Source organism: Grus americana, chromosome 9 (assembly GCF_028858705.1).
Source record: "Grus americana isolate bGruAme1 chromosome 9, bGruAme1.mat, whole genome shotgun sequence".
Lineage (NCBI taxonomy): Eukaryota > Metazoa > Chordata > Aves > Gruiformes > Gruidae > Grus > Grus americana.
Genome location: NC_072860.1, coordinates 10,862,016 through 10,879,984, shown reverse-complemented (window position 1 = coordinate 10,879,984; position 17,969 = coordinate 10,862,016). Strand labels below are relative to the sequence as shown.

Here is a 17,969-nt window from a genome sequence, read left to right as displayed (position 1 = left end):
TATATATATATATAAAGGGAAGGAAAAAGTTCCCAAACGACCATCTAGTACTGCACCTCAAATTATTCAACAAAATTGCACATGCTGAATTAGGAGCTGAAGGCCAAAAATAGAGGCAAAAGAACCTTACCTACACAAATGCAGAATAGCCGCACCAAAGTAATCAGGATTAAGGTTTTCATAGAAATAATAGTGATTTTCATAGCTGTCAGAACTTTACTGGCCACTTAAGCTTACTTACTCACGAAAGTGTGCCTCACATTTGATGATTTTGGAGATACAGCACCCAGTTGTGATACCTATTTGTATCCTCAGGAATGCATGGAGGGACATGCTATTTTTACATGGCATTTCCTACCAGCAACATAACAACCTTATAGATGTATGTTATTGAGCATAAAAACCAAGTTTCAATTTATTTTTTCCTCCAATGAGGTTGGTTATAAAAAAAAAAAATTCAATCAGAATAAGAGGAACTAAAAACAATCCCACAAGTCAGTAGCTTTATGGATGAAGCATCTGGGGTTTTGTGGCAATGGAGCCATGGCTGACAAGAGGAAGGACGAGTTGTAGAAGCAATACAAAAACATTTAACAGGCCTGACCTAGGACTACAAAGAGCTACCCCCACAATTTCACATATCGGTCTTCACTTTCTTATTTTGCTCCCCTGCTTTGAATTTGCTGGCTTGGACTCCAGGCTTTTCTGCACCAAGTTCATATATAGCTCTGGTTCCTAACACCTCCTCCGCTGATCCCTACCTATTCCCAAGGTAGGCTTGGGGAACCTCACCTTCTGATGCTTTTAACATGAATCCATTCACGGTGTCTGTACCATTTTGTTGATGCCTGATGTAGCCTGCAAGCTCTCTGAGCCCACGCCAGTGCTGGCAGGTGTGAGACAGAGCTCTGCAGTTTAGCCCAGAAGTTATGGGAATTCCCAGGGAATGTGCTGGGTAATTACTCCTCCCTGGGAGGCCAATAGCTTCTTACATTATATCCTTAATATCAGGGACATGGAATCCACCTGCTGGAAAACAAAGCCAATTAATCTCACTCCTTCAGAGGCTTCACCCACAGAGAACTGCCAGTTCCCAGATTTGCAGAACTACAAGCAGATTGCTTAAGTTCTAGCAAGTTTTGAAACCAGAAAATAACAGCCTTACGCTCATGAACACAATTTAGAAAACCCAACACCTCTCATCTCCACTCTCAAGGACACCAAAAATGCTTTACATTTAAGTTTAAATTAAATTAAAATTAATGCTTCTATCTCAATGAAAATAGAAGGTACCAAAAGCCAAGGCATAGATTTATCTGCAAGACTGTGGTGCTGTCAGTGAGAAGACTACACCTACATAGCCTACTTGGTCGCATCCATGAAGTCCATGTGGGCCATGTAATAGTACCAAAAAAAACTGAGCAGCCTTCCCCATTCAACCTGCACCCATGTCCTACCTACTCCATGAAGTCCCCTTACTTTTATCAGGCATCATTTGTACTGCAGTAGTGTCTGCAGACCTCCATCAAGAGATCCTGCATCAGGAAAATCTCATTATGCTACAAACCGTAGGATACTACAGGAAACTCATAAAGGGGAGGAAAACACTGCAAATTTATTGTCTAGAGAAGAGCCCTTTAAGTTGAGAGCAGACTGTGTTACCATAATCATAATCCTTCCCAGCAGATGAGCTAGAGGTTTGCCCTGTAACAATATGTGTAAGGTTTCTCCTGAACAAATAGAGAAACTGGTAAGAGAAATTCTCTGAAGTCTGATTAAGATGAAATTGAGCTAAGGACAGGTCTTTATGTTAAGAAAAAGTTTCACATACAGCTGCTGTCTGGAGGAGAGGAAGGAATTATATCCTGTGGAGGTCATAGCTATCCATAGGGCAAACAGAGTGAGCAGGGTGGAAAGTGGCTTTAACAAGTGTGAATACACTTGTGTACTTGTGTCAGCTGGAGGCTCATAAGCAAAGGAATTAATTTCAAGGGGAAGTCACCTTTTTCAATTAAAACAAAAAAATACCACACAGGGAGTGCAGATTTTAACATTTATTTTTTTTAAACTCGTTTCCATTTTTTCCACAAGCAGACTTTGTTCAAGAAGCATTGTAATGCTAAGTACAGTTAAAAGGAAACATTTTGGCACAAGACAGTGCCAAAGTAGTAACAAAACAAACAGAATAAATAACCCACTTTACACATGCCGAACAAAACAAAAATAACATGCAATAAACTAATAAAATTCATACTCTGTACAACAGCTTAAGGTAGACCTCACTAAACAGTACTCATATTATATTAGTAACATACACATATTAGTAAAAATTGAAACTTTAACAAAATGCTTAATTCAAGCAAAACAGCGATGCAATATGAATCAACTCAAGAAGTTCAACGGTTCCAAAGAAGCCAGAGATAGTGGTGAGTAAGCACACAACAGTGTACAAGACGACGATCTCAACCGAGAGGTTGAACCTAATGGTTCTTCAGCCGCGTCTGTGTGTAGTTCCCTGCTGGAAACCATATCACATTGACATCTTCTTGAGCTTATGGCTGTTAAAAGAATGAGACAACACACATAAATAATGACCTCAGCCATAGATTTCTCTTTCCAAGATATAGCACCTCCTGAGAGAACAGCTCAGGTAGAAAAAGGGACATGTGACATGACTGTCCCCAAGAAGACTCTAAAAAAAGGAGTAGCCATGTCTAACAGGAGATGGAAAGACAAACGTGTTGAGCGTTGCCATCAGAAGTGGCATTCAGGAGATGTAAGAAACAGGCTTTCATATGTGCTCTGTTTTTATTAGCCTAGTAGTATTTAGATGTTTAGATACCTACCTCAGGAAAAGAAGATGCTTCTTCACCCAGCCTTCCTTAGGATTTACACAAGCGTTCAGTCCACTGTAGGTGTGGAAACTGGAAAAGAAATAGTGGTAAAGAGATCAGTAAATCATTAGAATTCCTTGCCAGTAAATACTATGAAGATGCATTTGGTCAAAACCATGTATCATAGTTACTCTATATGTATACAATAGCAACTGCTCTTGTAAATGCCTGTTAGATATGGGATGCTCCACAACCCCTCCAATACTGTATGAACAAAGAGAAACACCTAATGAAATTAAAATGTAATATCTGTTTCAGTTGCAGGGATCATTTTTTGCACCATAAAGTTGTGTTCAATTCATTGGAACTACTGAGACAAAGAACTTTACTGCATGCCAGAAATAATTTGTGAAATTAAGGAGATAGCTAAGGTAACAGATCAACATTTAGGAGGGCTAAAGCCTTGCAGAAAGAAAATTTAACCTCTGAATTAAGAAAACTCTTGTCACTTATTCATCTGTTTTGGCAACCCTGTGCTGGCTAGAGTGGCTCTCAGCTGGAGACGAAGCATGTCTTTTCACACCTGATTCCTGAAGAGTCAGATTTATTATTTACATTGTCCTATGAGTTAGTAGTCCCTATCAACTCTAGTTGTGTCTTTATTTAGTTTACAGGTATCATATACAATTTATTCACTTAATGTAACATTTTGAAAAAGCAAGAAGAAGCATGCTTATAGTGTTCAAATCATTGTTTCCAGACATCCTAAGGTTAATACATGTCAGAAAAAACAGAGGATCTTCTGAAAAGTAACTTACATGATCGCATGGATATCGCAGACTTCACTGGAGAGCTGTTCAGTGTAACCCTTTAGGGCCCACCGAGGCAGACGCACTTTGGTGTAGGACAGGCAGCAATCCTGGTTGCTTTGTGCTGGAGTGAAGGAAAAGGACAAAGTTAATCAAACCCATCTGGACCACACTGCGATGCTGCCTAGGGTACTCGCTTTTCAGCCCCCTGTCTATCCAGCTCCCCATCGACAGAAGAGGATTAGGTAGTGTATTTTGCTGAAATAATCCTTTCCCCCTCTCCCTCGTCCAGCTGTGAGCACACACACCCCAGCATGCCCGGCACGCTGCAGAGCAGCGCCGAGAACCGCTTCCTGGGGCCAAACACCCGAGCTCGCTCACCTTCGGAGGTGCCGCACAGGAGCAGCGCCAGGAGCCCCAACAGGGAAACCAGGACCAAGCTCTTGCTGCTAAAGCCAGGCATTTCTACTCCACGCAACAGCTGTGCTCCAGTGAGGGCTCGGCTGCTGCCTGCTTGTCCTGCCAGCCTTGCCGCACCTCCACCTGCTTATAAAGGGGTGGTGGGAGCCATGGGAATTCACACGCGGGCGGATTCCACCGTCATCAGCGGGTTTCCCCACGGCAAATTCCATCGTGCCCGATGCAGCCCCAGCACACCTTCCTGGTGCTATAACCGGAGATAACAGCGTGCTGGGAAATTTTTTTTTTTTTTTTTTTTAAAGTAGGCTAGAAGATTCAGCCAAAAAAGAAAAGGAAATAAAAACCTGTGAGGTAATGGTTCTGTGGGTGAAGCATGTGTATTTTTAGGGGTAGGAGTGTGGGTTGTGAAATGAGGAAAGTCAAATGTAGGTAACTTTTGATGTTACCTACAGAAACTGCGTAATCTGCTGTGCTCTAGTTTAATAAGCCCAATTTGGGGGCAGTGGGAGGTGGGCCTAACCCAGACATTCATTTCAGTATGGCACACTCACAGGAGCTGGGTAAGTCTCTGCAATGATACCAAAGCACCAGGTTAATATTTCCTGGTTGGCCAACGCAGTAACATCAGACTTTCCAGATTACTGCTTTCTGAGCTCTAGATTGTAGTATCGGTGGGGCCATGTGGGCAACATTGAGTATTCATGGAAATGGGTTTCTTTAACCGTATATTCACTGCCATCACTTTCTGCCCAGTTTGTCACATATCGGAACTATTTCATCTGAACCAGAGTTACTTTAAAAAGCAACTTGAAATAGGGACTGCATTTTCTACTGAATCTGTACTGTCCAGAATGCGTCAATGCCGCTTCATAAGCAATAGCTCTATCTTGCTGCTTTCCCCTGCCAAACTGTACCCAAGTATTGTGACTCCTGAACAATCAGCTAACACACGCACAATCTTAAAACTGCCTCGCACGGCTCAGGAGAAACCCCCGCGGAGAGGCTCTGTCATGGCTGCAAGTACGCTGTTTGAGGTGCTACTGAAGGCTGTTACTTTCCACTGCCATTTAGTGACCTACGCGAGATGAACGCGATGGCTGCAGGCCAGTTCCTTGTCAGCTGGTGTATACAGGAGCTGCTACCAGCTCCAGGTGGTTATACAGTAACCTGAGCTTTAAGAGAAGCTACTTAAGGCAGAGCTCAGGGACACAGTCATAGTCAGTTTGTGATTACATACCCTCTGTTCTTCATACCAGTACCTCTCATGAAGGGTGTGTTCCTATTATCTCTTCCTAGAAATGTAAAATATCTGAACTCTAGACCAGATTGTTATTCAGAGAAATCAATTTCTCTATATAATAGCGGGAATTTAGGGAAGCTTGCGTGGCCGGAGTGCATGTGAGTACCCTTGCATCATGCATGGTGTCACATATGGTAGAGAAGCTTCTCCTCAGAGCGACTGCCGCTGGCCAAGGGACAGGGGAAGAGGCAATAAAGATCCCATGCCCTGATGTACGCTGCTTTGTGTAAATGGTTTATGGATCATCGTAAAATGCCATAAAAATACATAAAGATCAATGCTCCTAGTGTGCAGCTATTCCTGAACTGCTTTAAGGACTATCTGTCAGCATTAGGCAATGCTACAAAATAGCTAACTAGTATAACACCTGAAATGACAGAAGTTTGGCTTCACAGCTTTTTCCTTTCCATAGAGATAGGAGTGGTTAAACATGAATCACTTACAACTATAGATTGACAGGTACCAAGAAGCATCAGGTTGGCAATAAGCAATTCTCTGTTTTCCCCAACAGCACTACTTATTTGGTTTTGTTTTGTTTTTTCTTTTAAACTGGCTGTCCAGTAACAACCTGAGATTTTTTTATTTAGTTATTACCTTTGAAGCAGGAATTCACATCATCCAGTCTCTATCAAGCAATTACCTTGCTAAGATATGAAAATTAGGCATTAGGTTATCAACCCACATTCCTCCACTTCCACCCTCCCATTTCACTTGTGTCCATACTAGGAAAGTCTCCAGCTAGTTTAGAAAGAGAATTTTCTAAGATTGTCAAGATAGTAACCGTATCTTTTTACCCATGGATTAGTATCAAGAGCATGAAAAGCACTAGGCAAACAATAATTTTAAAAAATTGCTAACAAAGCCTTCTAAAAAACCAGATCAGTTTGTCTCCTGTCTTGCTAATGTACTTGTTTCTCCCTAAGTCCAACTCTTCCCCATTAGTTTGGAGACTTGAGATGTAACTGATTAGTATGATTATAATGTTTATTGTTTAGGCAGCACATCTTTTTTAAAAAGCTAATACATTAACTGGCTAAAAAACCCACCACTATTATTAGCAATATTACTTCACAATTATATCACTTCAAGTAATATTGAGTTACAATTCTATTGCTTACTAATAGTATTAATAGAGTGGTTACATTAATATATTTGTTAAATTATTATAAAGAAAACTTAAAAATCCTAGTAAGTGCTATTAAATTGCAATTCTGCTGCTTTGCCTCCTGCACTGATTATTAAGGTACAAGTCTATCCTTCCTTACAGGTTTATCCCTTCTTACTCCCCTCTTCTGCACTGCCTTTCAGGCGTAGACCTGATGGAGAGCCTGGTGGGTTGTTCACAGGGGTTGCCCCCAGCATCCTGGGGAGCTTAGGCCCACAGGCTGGCTTCACCACTGCCTGGGGACAGCCGCACTCCTCCTGTCACAAGATCCTCCCATTTCTTGCTCTCCTTTTTGTACTTTTTTTTTGTACCTTATTCCCCATTTTTTTTCTTTTTCTCAAACCCACCTTTTCACCATCTCTGCATCTTCTTTCCTCTGCCCAAACTTCCCCCAAATAGACAACTCACCCCTAATTCCTTTTCCTCATTGATCCCAAATCTATTACACCTATACCTAACTTCAGCATTTCTTCTGCCATTTCCTAAGCAATTACAGCTTAACATGTGATTACTGATACTCTTATCTAGGTGGAGGTGGCCTTGCATCTCAAGTCTCCCTTCTGACTCTACAGCTCTATTCTCCATTCAGTGCTTTTTGGAAAGAATCTTCTCACCTGAGCTTTGACACCCCTACCTACTCCTAACTAAGCACAAGCACATTGGATATCACAGCAATGACATCACCCACTTAGTGCTCACCCCATACTTCTGCCCTCAAGCAGTTTTCATCACACCCTCTGGTTCCCACCAGAGGCCATGGCTGGAGTTGTGCCTCATGTTGCACCAGGACTCTTGCTCATGGTACTCCTTTTCTCTCATGGTTTGTTTGATTTGGGAAATTAGGTTAAGATTTAAATTTAGAACAAAAGCCACGAGTAGGGCCTCAACTTCAGGAGCGCTGTCCTTTTATTTGTACTTAGTGTGTACAAAATACCTTCAGTTTATTTGCACAAAGTAGGTTAAAAAAATCAAAAAAGGTTTAATGCAAATGGGTGAAGAAAGTTGCCTGCTAGGTCCTGATGTGACTCATGACCATATCTTATCAGTCTTTACATTTACAAGTCCATAATACAAACAGAAGGCAAAAGAATATAAAAACAGGGAGGTGCTTACATGTTCAAGGGAAGTGACTATTCCCTGCGGACGAGGGGACAGTGACTTTTGTCCACCCTGACCCACTGACGCTCTCATCCTGGTTCCCCTGAGCACCTGCCTGACCAAGTGGGGCCATACGGCCTGGACAGCAGACCACAACGCAGGTGAAAGACTGGGCCGCCGGGCTCCAGGGTGGCGACCAGCACCTCAGAGTCTGTTCATGGGCCAGTTGTGGGTGGTCGTTGCTGGGCTAATACATTGCGTTTAGTGTCCTAATACTGAGGCAATTAGGAGTCTGCACATGGAGTGGGGGTCAGCAAGGGGGCTGCCAGGTTGAGGGAGGCCATTATTTCCCTGTGCTGGGGCCGGGAGGCTGCGTGGGGAGGGCTGCGTGGAGTGTCCTCAGAGCGGCACAGCCAAAGCACAAGAGACAGCAGCCACAAGTTGTGAGGAGGGAAATTCTCACAGTGAAAAACCCTCTTCATAGTGCGGGGGGGGGGGGGGGGGGGGGCCACGAAGCACTGGGCCAGGTTGCCCAGGAGGGGATGTGAAAGCCCAGTTTGAATACTCTTGGAGATACTCAAACCTCAACTGGAGTGGCCCTGCCCTGAGCATGATCTTACACCTGAGTTCCTTCCCAAGCCACGGCAAGCCCACATTATTTTTTCTGGTTTTGTCATGTTTAACTCCCCTTTTCTTCTTTTAGTTTCCTAACTTATTTGTCTCTTCACGACTTTCCTTTGCTGTAAGTTTCTCAACTTCCCTCCCTCCTGCTTTCCCTCCTCAAATACCCTCACAAACCCTGCTCTCCCTCCTGTTGTTCCAGGGGCCAGAGGGAAGAGGCCGAACCCCTCCAGCATGTATTATAAAAGATGAAGCAAAGACAGCCTAGGTGCCAGTGCTGTAGAGCCGTTCAGTTACGGCTGTGAAAGGAGAGGAAATGCACCAGGGAAAACTGAGCCTTTTCCAAGGTAATACTGGGAAACCGATAGTTCTGAGCAATTTGGGGGTGTTAAAGAGGAGAGCTGGGGGTCAGACAGCTCTTGGACACCAGCTGCAAAGCTACAGCCTCTCTGTTCCTGCTTTTCCTGGGTCACCAGGCCACTGCGTCCTGGTAATACGCTTCCTGTCTTATCCCAAAGGGCTTTTACTCCCAGAAGTAACTGCTGAAAATCTGAAGTGCTGAAGGGACTTAGTAGTTCAACCTTGATAAACACCCCTGTACCAGTGGACAAATGGGCATTATTTCTAGGGAATGGGCTTGCCCTATCAGTTTCCGCAGCACAGAGCAGCACAGAAGCAGACCGCCTGGTTTCCAGGTACACATTAAGTTGTATCAATAAAGCTATGTCTGTTTTCATTCAAAATCTTGCATATGAGAAGCCGTATGCACATGGGAAATTCAGAACTGTACATGATTTGGAAAGCAGTTTGAAATGCTTTGAAACTGTAGCCCCACAATGGTAATCTATTTAACTATGAGCTCTGCTATGAGATCCCAAAGCAGCCATACAGATGCAAGGCTTAAAACACCCCATTAACTTCTGAAGAGAGATACAGAGAAGAAATTTTATAATCATTAACTATTTGATTGAGACTACAGCTTATAGTCACTTCTTTATGGGTTTAGGTCTAATATTAAACATGAAAGATTTAAAAACCCAAACAACTCTTACCCACCCTGATGTTAGATGCTGTCTGTAATATCTTTACCTGTCCCCTACAATAAGATGAGAAACATATTGAGAGTTTTTAATTGACTGGCAGCAGTTTACCGAAATTTCCATTTTTATTCATCCTCACAAAGAGATGTTGTTTTATCACATATTACTGCCCTTGTTTGAACTGCTGAAAATAAAGCATTATAGAAATATAGCTGATTAACCAGGAAGGACAGAACCGAACAGGGGAAATTCCCTTCTGTAATTTCCAATGGTTTAGGACACCGTTGACAGAGCAAAGAGCAGGAGGAGGCACTAGTTCAAAGGAACAGGGCCAAATGCAGGGATTTAGTCATTGCATAACTCCCAATGATGAAATACATAATAAATCCCAAGTACTAAAGTTCCATGGGCAACTTGCTCAATATCTCTGGAACTTTAGCAGCTGTGATGCAATACAGTGATTTTACGCAGTTCAAAGCTTGCATCACTAACAAAAATCCTTATCTGAAGGAAGAAACCAATTTTCACTGATTATATGTTGTACTTCTAGATCTGTTCCTTATGAAGTGCTATTGAATGACATTGGTTTGATGCAATTATGGACAAATTATATGCCTGCTGGGAGAAATGAACATCTATCTATCAGCAGTGCAGGTTATGAGGAGACTGGTGCATCTGCCGTGAACATCCCAGCATCCATCCTAGCAGTGCTGGTTGCTTGCTGCTACATAGAATCATAGAATAAGGTCCCTTCCAACCCAAACCAAAGATCATCTAGTTCCAACCCCCCTGCCATGGGCAGGGACACCCTCCACTAGACCACATTGCCTAAAGCTCCAACCAACCTGGCCTTGAACACTTCCAGGGATGGGGCGTCCACAGCTTCTCTGGGCAATCTGTTCCAGTGTCTCACACCCTCACAGTAAAGAATTTCTTCCTAATATCTAATCTAAACCTCCCCTCCTTCAGTTTGAAGCCATTTCCCCTTGTTCTATCACTACCTGCCCTTGTAAACAGTCCCTCTCCAGCTTTCTTCTGGAAAAGAATAAAGTTGGGTTTTTTTACATACATACGGGAGCTGAATATCAGGTGTTCTAAGGGCAGATTTCTCCATTTCAAAATTAATTGTACTCCGTCTGTAGCCCCTTGTGGTAGCCAAGCACCTTTTCACAGAAATGGACCTCTCAAAGTAGAAGGCAAAATCTATAGATGGAAAGAAGGATGAAAAGAGTAGTCAAAAGAAGAAACAATTAGAAACTGCCTACCAAGCTGAGCTCTAGGTTACATCCTCTATCTCCCTTCCAATCCAAATTCTTACGAGCCTTTAGGCATAATAAGCACAACAAAAGAAGCATTTCAACTAATAAATTTCTGACCATTAAGGAAGTTGAGAAGTGCCAGTTTTCTGCATAACTTCTACAAAAGTGGGGAAGAAGGGAAGGAATCACTTGAAAGCGTACAATGTGTATCTCCTGCAAGGGACTGAGACCACCCAGTGTCATTTGCAGACAAAAAAAACCCTGCTGACAAAAAGTAGTAATTTACTATGATTTAGAATGATTTACTGTGGTCTAACATCCTGGAATCCTTCCCCAAGAAAGTTGTCAGCAACCTTTGTAGCACTAGATTCATCATACAACCCCACTGAAACTAAGCCCCCATCTCACCACCTCTAGACATGTCAGTCAGTGCTTCTCCACTGCTGTGGTGTGGCTGAGAGTTTTCCAGAGATGTACAGATCCCAAAGAAGATCCAGAAAAGACAGTGGCTGGGACCAAAATCCCTAGACTGAACATCAAGGCGCCTTTCAGTACTAACAAATGAGGATTTGCACTTAAAATATATTTAATTCAGAAAGAGGAGAAAAAGATACTATTCCTTGGTGATATGTGACATTTTCCAGATTTTGACAATTAGTAAACAAGAATAGAGGTGTGCAAAAAAATCTAGCACTTAAAAATTTCATTAGAAATGCGGTTTTAGGTGGGCTGATGTTATTCATGAATCCATTTGAGACAAGGTGAATAGTTTTATCTAAAAATTAGAAGAGAATAATTTAGAAAATGTGAAGCTTCTCTTTTCTCGTGTTCTATGTTTGCTTCCTCAAGTTAACCTAAAACAAATAAACTCAGGAGAGGAGAGGACTAACTGACATGAAGTGGTAAAGTTTTAAGTTGACCAATGGAACTCATTGACTGAAGGATTTACTGTGTCACACAACACATAGATCGCTTGATCACTCTGGACTACTCAGTACATACTTAACACAGCTGGTGTTTGTCATGTATTGCTGGAAGACTAGCTTAAAAATATCCAGTAGCACCTGCTTATTTTGGATTGCCAAAAAAAACCCCAAACAGGTATGGTTTTAATAGTTGTTAGTTAACACTACTGAGTGGCTGCGTCATGACCATTGGCAAAGTAGCCATGGACATAGGTCTTCTCAAGGCAAGTGCTGCAATCACCGTAGCTTTTCAGCACTACGCAGTTACGTTATAGGGACTTTCCTGTGGGGGAGATTTAAACCACAGCTGCCCAAAGCAGATGGCTCAGACTTCCCTCTGTCCAAGAGTCCTGCTCTTTTTCCAAGAAAACCACAGACCTGGGTCCTTCCATCACAACTCTTATGGATTCTATTGCATAACACAACTGAGATACTGTCCTGCTTATCCTCCTATACCCTTAAAACTTCTTTTCTGGACCTTGGTCCTCACCTCTTGATTTGTGCAAAAAGCATTTGGAGGCCTTAACAAGGGAAGTCTTGCCCTAGCTCCCGTTAAGCAAACAGCTGCCAGGGTATTTTTCCTCTCTTTGTATGAAGTTTCCCTTGACTGCTTCAAACATATCTTGCTTGTCCTCATTTTCAAAGTCTTTCTCACCTTATTGCTGGCCCAGACAACTCTAGTCAGCCCACTGGACAACTCCAATCAGCCACAGCAATGCCCTGTTGGTTAGGTCCTTGGCCAGGGCTTTAAGGAAGGTTCTGTTCCCAACCATGCAGGACTGCCCGCAAGCTTAAAGGGCCCCTGGAAATAAAAAGGGCTTGTTCTGCCAGAACCAGAGTTAGAAAAGCTGCTCAAATACAAGATGTTTTAAGCCAAGCAATCTGGGCTTGCCATAAATCTGCTATTCCAAAATGAACTGTGTTTTTCAAGAACATTTTTGTCTCAAGTTACTAGACTTAGCCTTCCTCAGATCAGAGAATGGTCCTTTTTTTTCCTTCATGTTTGTACACAACCTAGTGCACCAAGGGACCTGCGAACCAGAGCCCAAGCTTCAGGATATGACACATACACTGTGACTGCTGCCTTTGAAAGGACTAACAGGAAGATGAAGGCACATGGAAAAAATCTTGGACCACGTAAAAAAAAAATTATTATTCATGAAAGGGACAAAACCCAACACACTGTTGGGCAGGGGGACACCCCACAAAAACCCCCAACAACCCCAGAACCTTCCTGGTACACTGCAAATGTTTGGTGACTGTTATCCAAACTCTTATGATCTGCCAAGAACACAAGGTATTAGAAGAATCTAGGACATATTGACTTCAAGAATTCTTACTTTAAAGCAAACACTAGCAGCATGATGCATTTATTTTAAGTCTCTCTAAAATGTCATTAGACATTTAGCATTAAATGAAGCATACAACTAGTTACGTGCACTTGTCAAAATGTGATAAATATTCTTCCGGCAGGACTTTACACTACCTGGGCTGTTGCAATGATTCAAAGTCTCCCACAGTGTCTGTAATGCAAGATGCACCTTGAGGGGAGAAAAAAAAAAAGGTAGAGTGGAGGTGCTGAGCTGAAACTTCCTACACACACAAGTTTTGCAAATGCAAATTTGCATCTCTGAAACGAGATGTCCGTCCATGACGACACAGCAAAATCTGCCACTAGTGGGAGGTTTGTAGGATAAGCTTACAAAGGAACACACCTCAGAAAGTCATCTTTCAACACAGAAAGTTACTTAGAAATCCTTTCAGGTTTTTCCTCTCATCTCTCTTTTGCAATCCACAGTAAGTCACCAGTAGTAGCTAAAAGTATTAACCAAATTAAATGAGATTTCTTTGACCTATATATCATTTCGTTTCTGTTATTTAACTGGAGATTAAGAAAGAATGTAATCAAAGAAAGGCCAATGCACAAGCTAAGAGTACACATTGAATTAGATTGTATGCAAATAGGATTAGATTGTATGCAAATAGGATGGCAAAGTCATCAGGTCCAATCATCAAGTAGCAAACTTGGAGATACGGGGGTTTTTGGGTGCTGGGATATGCATGTAACATGCATCCATCCATGACTGGTGTGCCTTCACATTCTAAAGGTGAAGCTGAGTAGATTCTTTTCTCTTCCTCATCTCCTAAAAGCATGATTTTTACTCATTTTTCGTCACAGTGTTAAACAATGGTTGCATTAAAATTAAAAAGATGTTTTTTTCATTTCTACCAAAAAAACCCCAAAACCAGCAAGAGTTGGCACAAGCTCTATATCCAGATACTACTTGCCTCGTGGGCTTTGGCTGGGTCATTGGTCATGTGGAGCTCATAGCTGTCATGGGAGTGATCTATGGCTGGCACTGATGAGAAAGCAGGCCACAAGTTTTCAAGCATTTTGTACTTTATGAAAGCAATTGTTTCATTCTTACAGGGAACATGTAGCTTATATCAAGGAAGTATTAAACAAAATGTTCTTATTAGCCACAGAAAATAGACATATTTCAACCACATTGTCTGCAGAACTGAAAAGCTCAAAGCCAACTTGTGAACCACACTGACAATCTTAAAGTGATGGTGAAAGATAGCTTTGCAGTCACAACAAAAGTTCAACCACTTCTTTCTAGCCAGGATCATTTACCCTCCACTTAATCCAGAAATACTATCAAACTGCTGTTCTTCCTTTAAATGCTGATAGCTTCTATGCCAGTAGAAGAGCTGACAGACAGACTGTGCGTGAGGCAGAAGGAAACTAGAGCCCAGTATACGCACCCACAGCCAACACTTGCACAAAAGTCAGCTGCGGACCTGAAAAGTCAGCAACCACCACGAAATTGTAAATAAAAGGAAACCCCCCAGAGAATCACACTGTCAAGTAGTAGTTCCTGTCCTCTGCTCATGATCTGGAAGGAAAATGTAAGGAAAACAAGAGGAACTACTTAACGTATAACTTATTCTTCTGTAAGCCTTTCTGCCCTGCTGTAAGTGTCATTGAATGCAACAGGAAGACTTTCTCCAACGTCCAGTAAACTTTGAATCACACTTTTTTGGGATTTCAGGTGCCTGTTTTGAAAGTTTCATAGCAGTATTTTGCTATTAGTACAATTGCAACAAAAATAAATTTTGCTGCTAGGGCTAAAATATACCCCAATGCCAAGAAGGAGACCATACATAAGATATCATTTTTGTGCTCAAGCCTAAATGTTTTATCATCTGATCAACTTACCTCGTCGATATTTTTTGTTGTTGTTCAAAAGTAGTTTTGAACCATAAAAACAAAGGTTGAAAATGTTAAAATTTAATTTTCCAGCACTCAGAGCTATAAACCAGAGGGGAAGATACCGCAAAGCTCACAAACAGCTTCGGTTTGTACAATGAATTTTATGGCAGAACAGTATCAGCAGATACCTTTACATGCTGAATCATTTTCTAGCTCAGCTCTGTGGCTCCTCTGGACCACACTGCTTTGCAGCCCTCAGCTGGGAGAGCAGAGCTTGTTTTGTGCCAATTAGAGAGAGAAAGTAAAGGGGGATCTTGCTCAACTAACAAACCCAGTCCTCAGTGTGAAACACGTTTAACCTACCAAAGTCTCTGACAGGTTTTTGCAAGAGACATGGAGCAAATCAGAGAGCTGCAATGCAGGTCACTGCGATGCAAATAAAGGATGCCATACATCCCTGTGAAATCTTGGCAATGCACCCAATGTAAATCAGATGTACTTCCCGGCCTCTCACAACTGTGGAGGTGTTGACCAGTCACCTACATTTAATTCAACAATGAAACTGTAACCAAAAGAGGAGAAAATCCAACCAGTGACTTATATTGCAGAAAGCTAAAGATATTGAGCTTAACTTTCCCTGGCCAATAACAGGAGATTAAGAGGGTAAAGCACTCCTCTCAACCCAGCACTGGCCCAAAGTTAGCAGTGTACAAAAGGGGACATAAAGCATGGCTCTGCAAGCAAAGTAGGTTCAACCAGTCTTTGTAAACTCATCACAAAACCTCTACGTGCTTCATGCTATGTTGGTAGCACATTATAGCAAGAGCTCCAGGCCTTACTTATGCAAATATCTAAGTGTGCCACCACCAAAACGTTGCCTGTAGGAAAAAAGAATTAACCCCCTCAAATGTCCCCAGGTGACGATTAATGACGCAGCTGTTAGTTCTAGATCCTGCGCTGCTACCAACAGCCACTACCCTGCATGGTACAAATGGCAATGCGCACTCTAGTGACATTAGTAAAAGTGACTGGGTAAAAAGGAAGGGCATTAGCCTTATGCAAGTAGCAGTGTAATGAAAAATAACCTTACGACATTACTTTTTAGTAAGGAAACACTCGTAAGTCTACATTTAAACTAAGTACCTGAAATGTTACTTTGGTTGAATGTATTCTCTAACCAACCCCTTGGAGTAATGCGCTTAGTAGTTTCTGGCTAAATATTCTAAACTAGGCTTTGCATAAGCATTTAAGTGTCTCAGATGAAAAGCATTTGAGCCCAGCATGTGAATGTTTCCCTGCCTTGAAAACCCTGCATGAGATTCAGCTGAGAGGCAAATTATGGAAACGCTCACCTATGCGCCATGCAGTTCAGGCTCAGACTGCAAAGAGCAGCTCATTCCCAAAATGGGCATGTAGTGCATGAGAAGGGATAAAGATATCTTCATTTGTAAATCAAAAAGTAAACTTGCCCTGTGAATACTCCTGGGTCTGAGGAATCCAACAAAAAGGCAGTTTCATCTTCATGACTGCCATTGCAACCTTTCTGTGCGTGGGCTGTATTTGACCACCAATTGAGAAAAATCTTCAGTATTAGCCACAGTAAATTTTCTTTGATACCACTCTTTCCTTAAGGGAGTATAGTACACATTCTTCAAAAAGTGTAAACCTTCAGTTTTATTTGCAAACTCTCTTCTCCTGATTTAGGCAGGTGTCAAGAAACAGATGTGATTTGGGAGCTGAAAGTCAGTGCCTAAGTCAGCAACCAACCAGGCAGTTAGAGAGATGTACCTCACAAGCTGAGGTGAGGCTCTCAGCCTTGGTGCCATCCTGTGAAGCACCAGAGATAATACCAGGATCGAGCCCAAGGGGCAGCAGAGGCAGGAGAAGGTGCCAGGGTGACAGAGGTGTGCAGTCTTGTTCTCTTACTGCCTTTCCTTCCCCTTCTCCCCTCAGAATTTTCCTGTCTCCTTGATACATTAGAGACCATATTGCATTAACTCTTTAGGATACACTGCTACTACAAAACTCACTTTTTCTCCAGGTCTTAGGTAGTCTTCCCTTTCTGCCAGCTATAAATGGATCTCTCAGCCCATCCTCCAAGCAGAACACCACTTCTGCTTCCGATCAGACTACATTCAAACTCAGCGTAAAGAGCATGGTGCCCTTCAAACCCAGCAATCAAGCTCTGCTGCATGCAGCTTATGACATAGGGCTCAAGTTGACCAAAAACTTGCATAAGCCCATCATAGTTTTACTGTCTCCCATTTGGCATTCAGATATAAATCAGTGAAAAAGGACAAAATTTTAAAGTACAAACAAGGTGGACTAAAGAGTATGGAAAGAACAGCTAATAGAGGATAAAAAGATCTGAAAGCAGAAAAAGCAAATATCAATCACTGGAAGTTACTTAAATCATTCTTTCTCAGTATTACATTACAGGAAAAACAGAAATTTGGGGTTTTTTCAGTGCTGAGAAATTTGAGTTTGATTCTTACCTCAGTAAGTCAATGCAAACCCAGAGTAACGTTATTCACTTCAGCAGAAGTTCTCTGCGTTTTAGCACGAGCCCCTGAGAATAAAATATAGCTACAGGTTCAGTTAAACATGCAGAACCAACATAGCTCTGGAAGCAGTGTCAGACAGTGACTGATGGCTGGGAAAGCACCAAAATGAACTATTACATCCCTTTCACACGCTAGTTTCACATACATCACAAAAGCTTGCACAAGCATACAGCAGTATCCCAGGCAGGATTAGATGGATTTGTGGACAACAGGTCCACAAACAAATGATAAAGGCAATGGGCAGGGATGGCCCCTCTGACATCACTAATCCTGTGGCTTTCAATGTGAGGAGTAGGAGGCAAAAAGGCTGCAAAACGTGGCCAAGGCTGAAGGCAAAGGACTGGCCTAGCTGGACAAATCATCAGACCCAGCAGGGAATTTCATTTGTTTTTCATATTCATGTATATCTCCCTAAAGTTACTGTACCATTTTACTGTGTATTAACTAAGAAGCTGCCTTTATCTGAAATTATTGGATAATTCACTGTTATTTACAAATTTATCACTTTCCTACCATATTGGTTGTATTCCTAAGTAATTATTATTTCCCTCATTCTAGACCTATATTTTGTAGGAGCAGGGTGGGAGTGGATCTAGATTTGTCTGTACATACTTTTTGTGCAAATCTGTACATTTCAGATAGCATCCTTTGCTGTTGAGAGTCCTGCATGTTCTTCT

General features: G+C 42.0%; 1 protein-coding gene across 1 annotated transcript; it reads right to left on the bottom strand.

Moving 5' to 3' along the window:
* Positions 1-2,039: 2,039 nt before the first annotated feature.
* On the bottom strand, positions 2,040-6,233 carry CCL20 (C-C motif chemokine ligand 20). The gene is made up of 4 exons (XM_054835459.1): positions 4,025-6,233; positions 3,653-3,767; positions 2,847-2,924; positions 2,040-2,558 (listed from the first exon to the last, which is right to left on the bottom strand). Exons 1-4 carry the CDS (start codon positions 4,104-4,106, stop codon positions 2,531-2,533), a joined length of 303 nt encoding a protein of 100 aa, XP_054691434.1. The 5' UTR covers positions 4,107-6,233; the 3' UTR covers positions 2,040-2,530.
* Between the last annotated feature and the right edge of the window lie 11,736 nt (positions 6,234-17,969).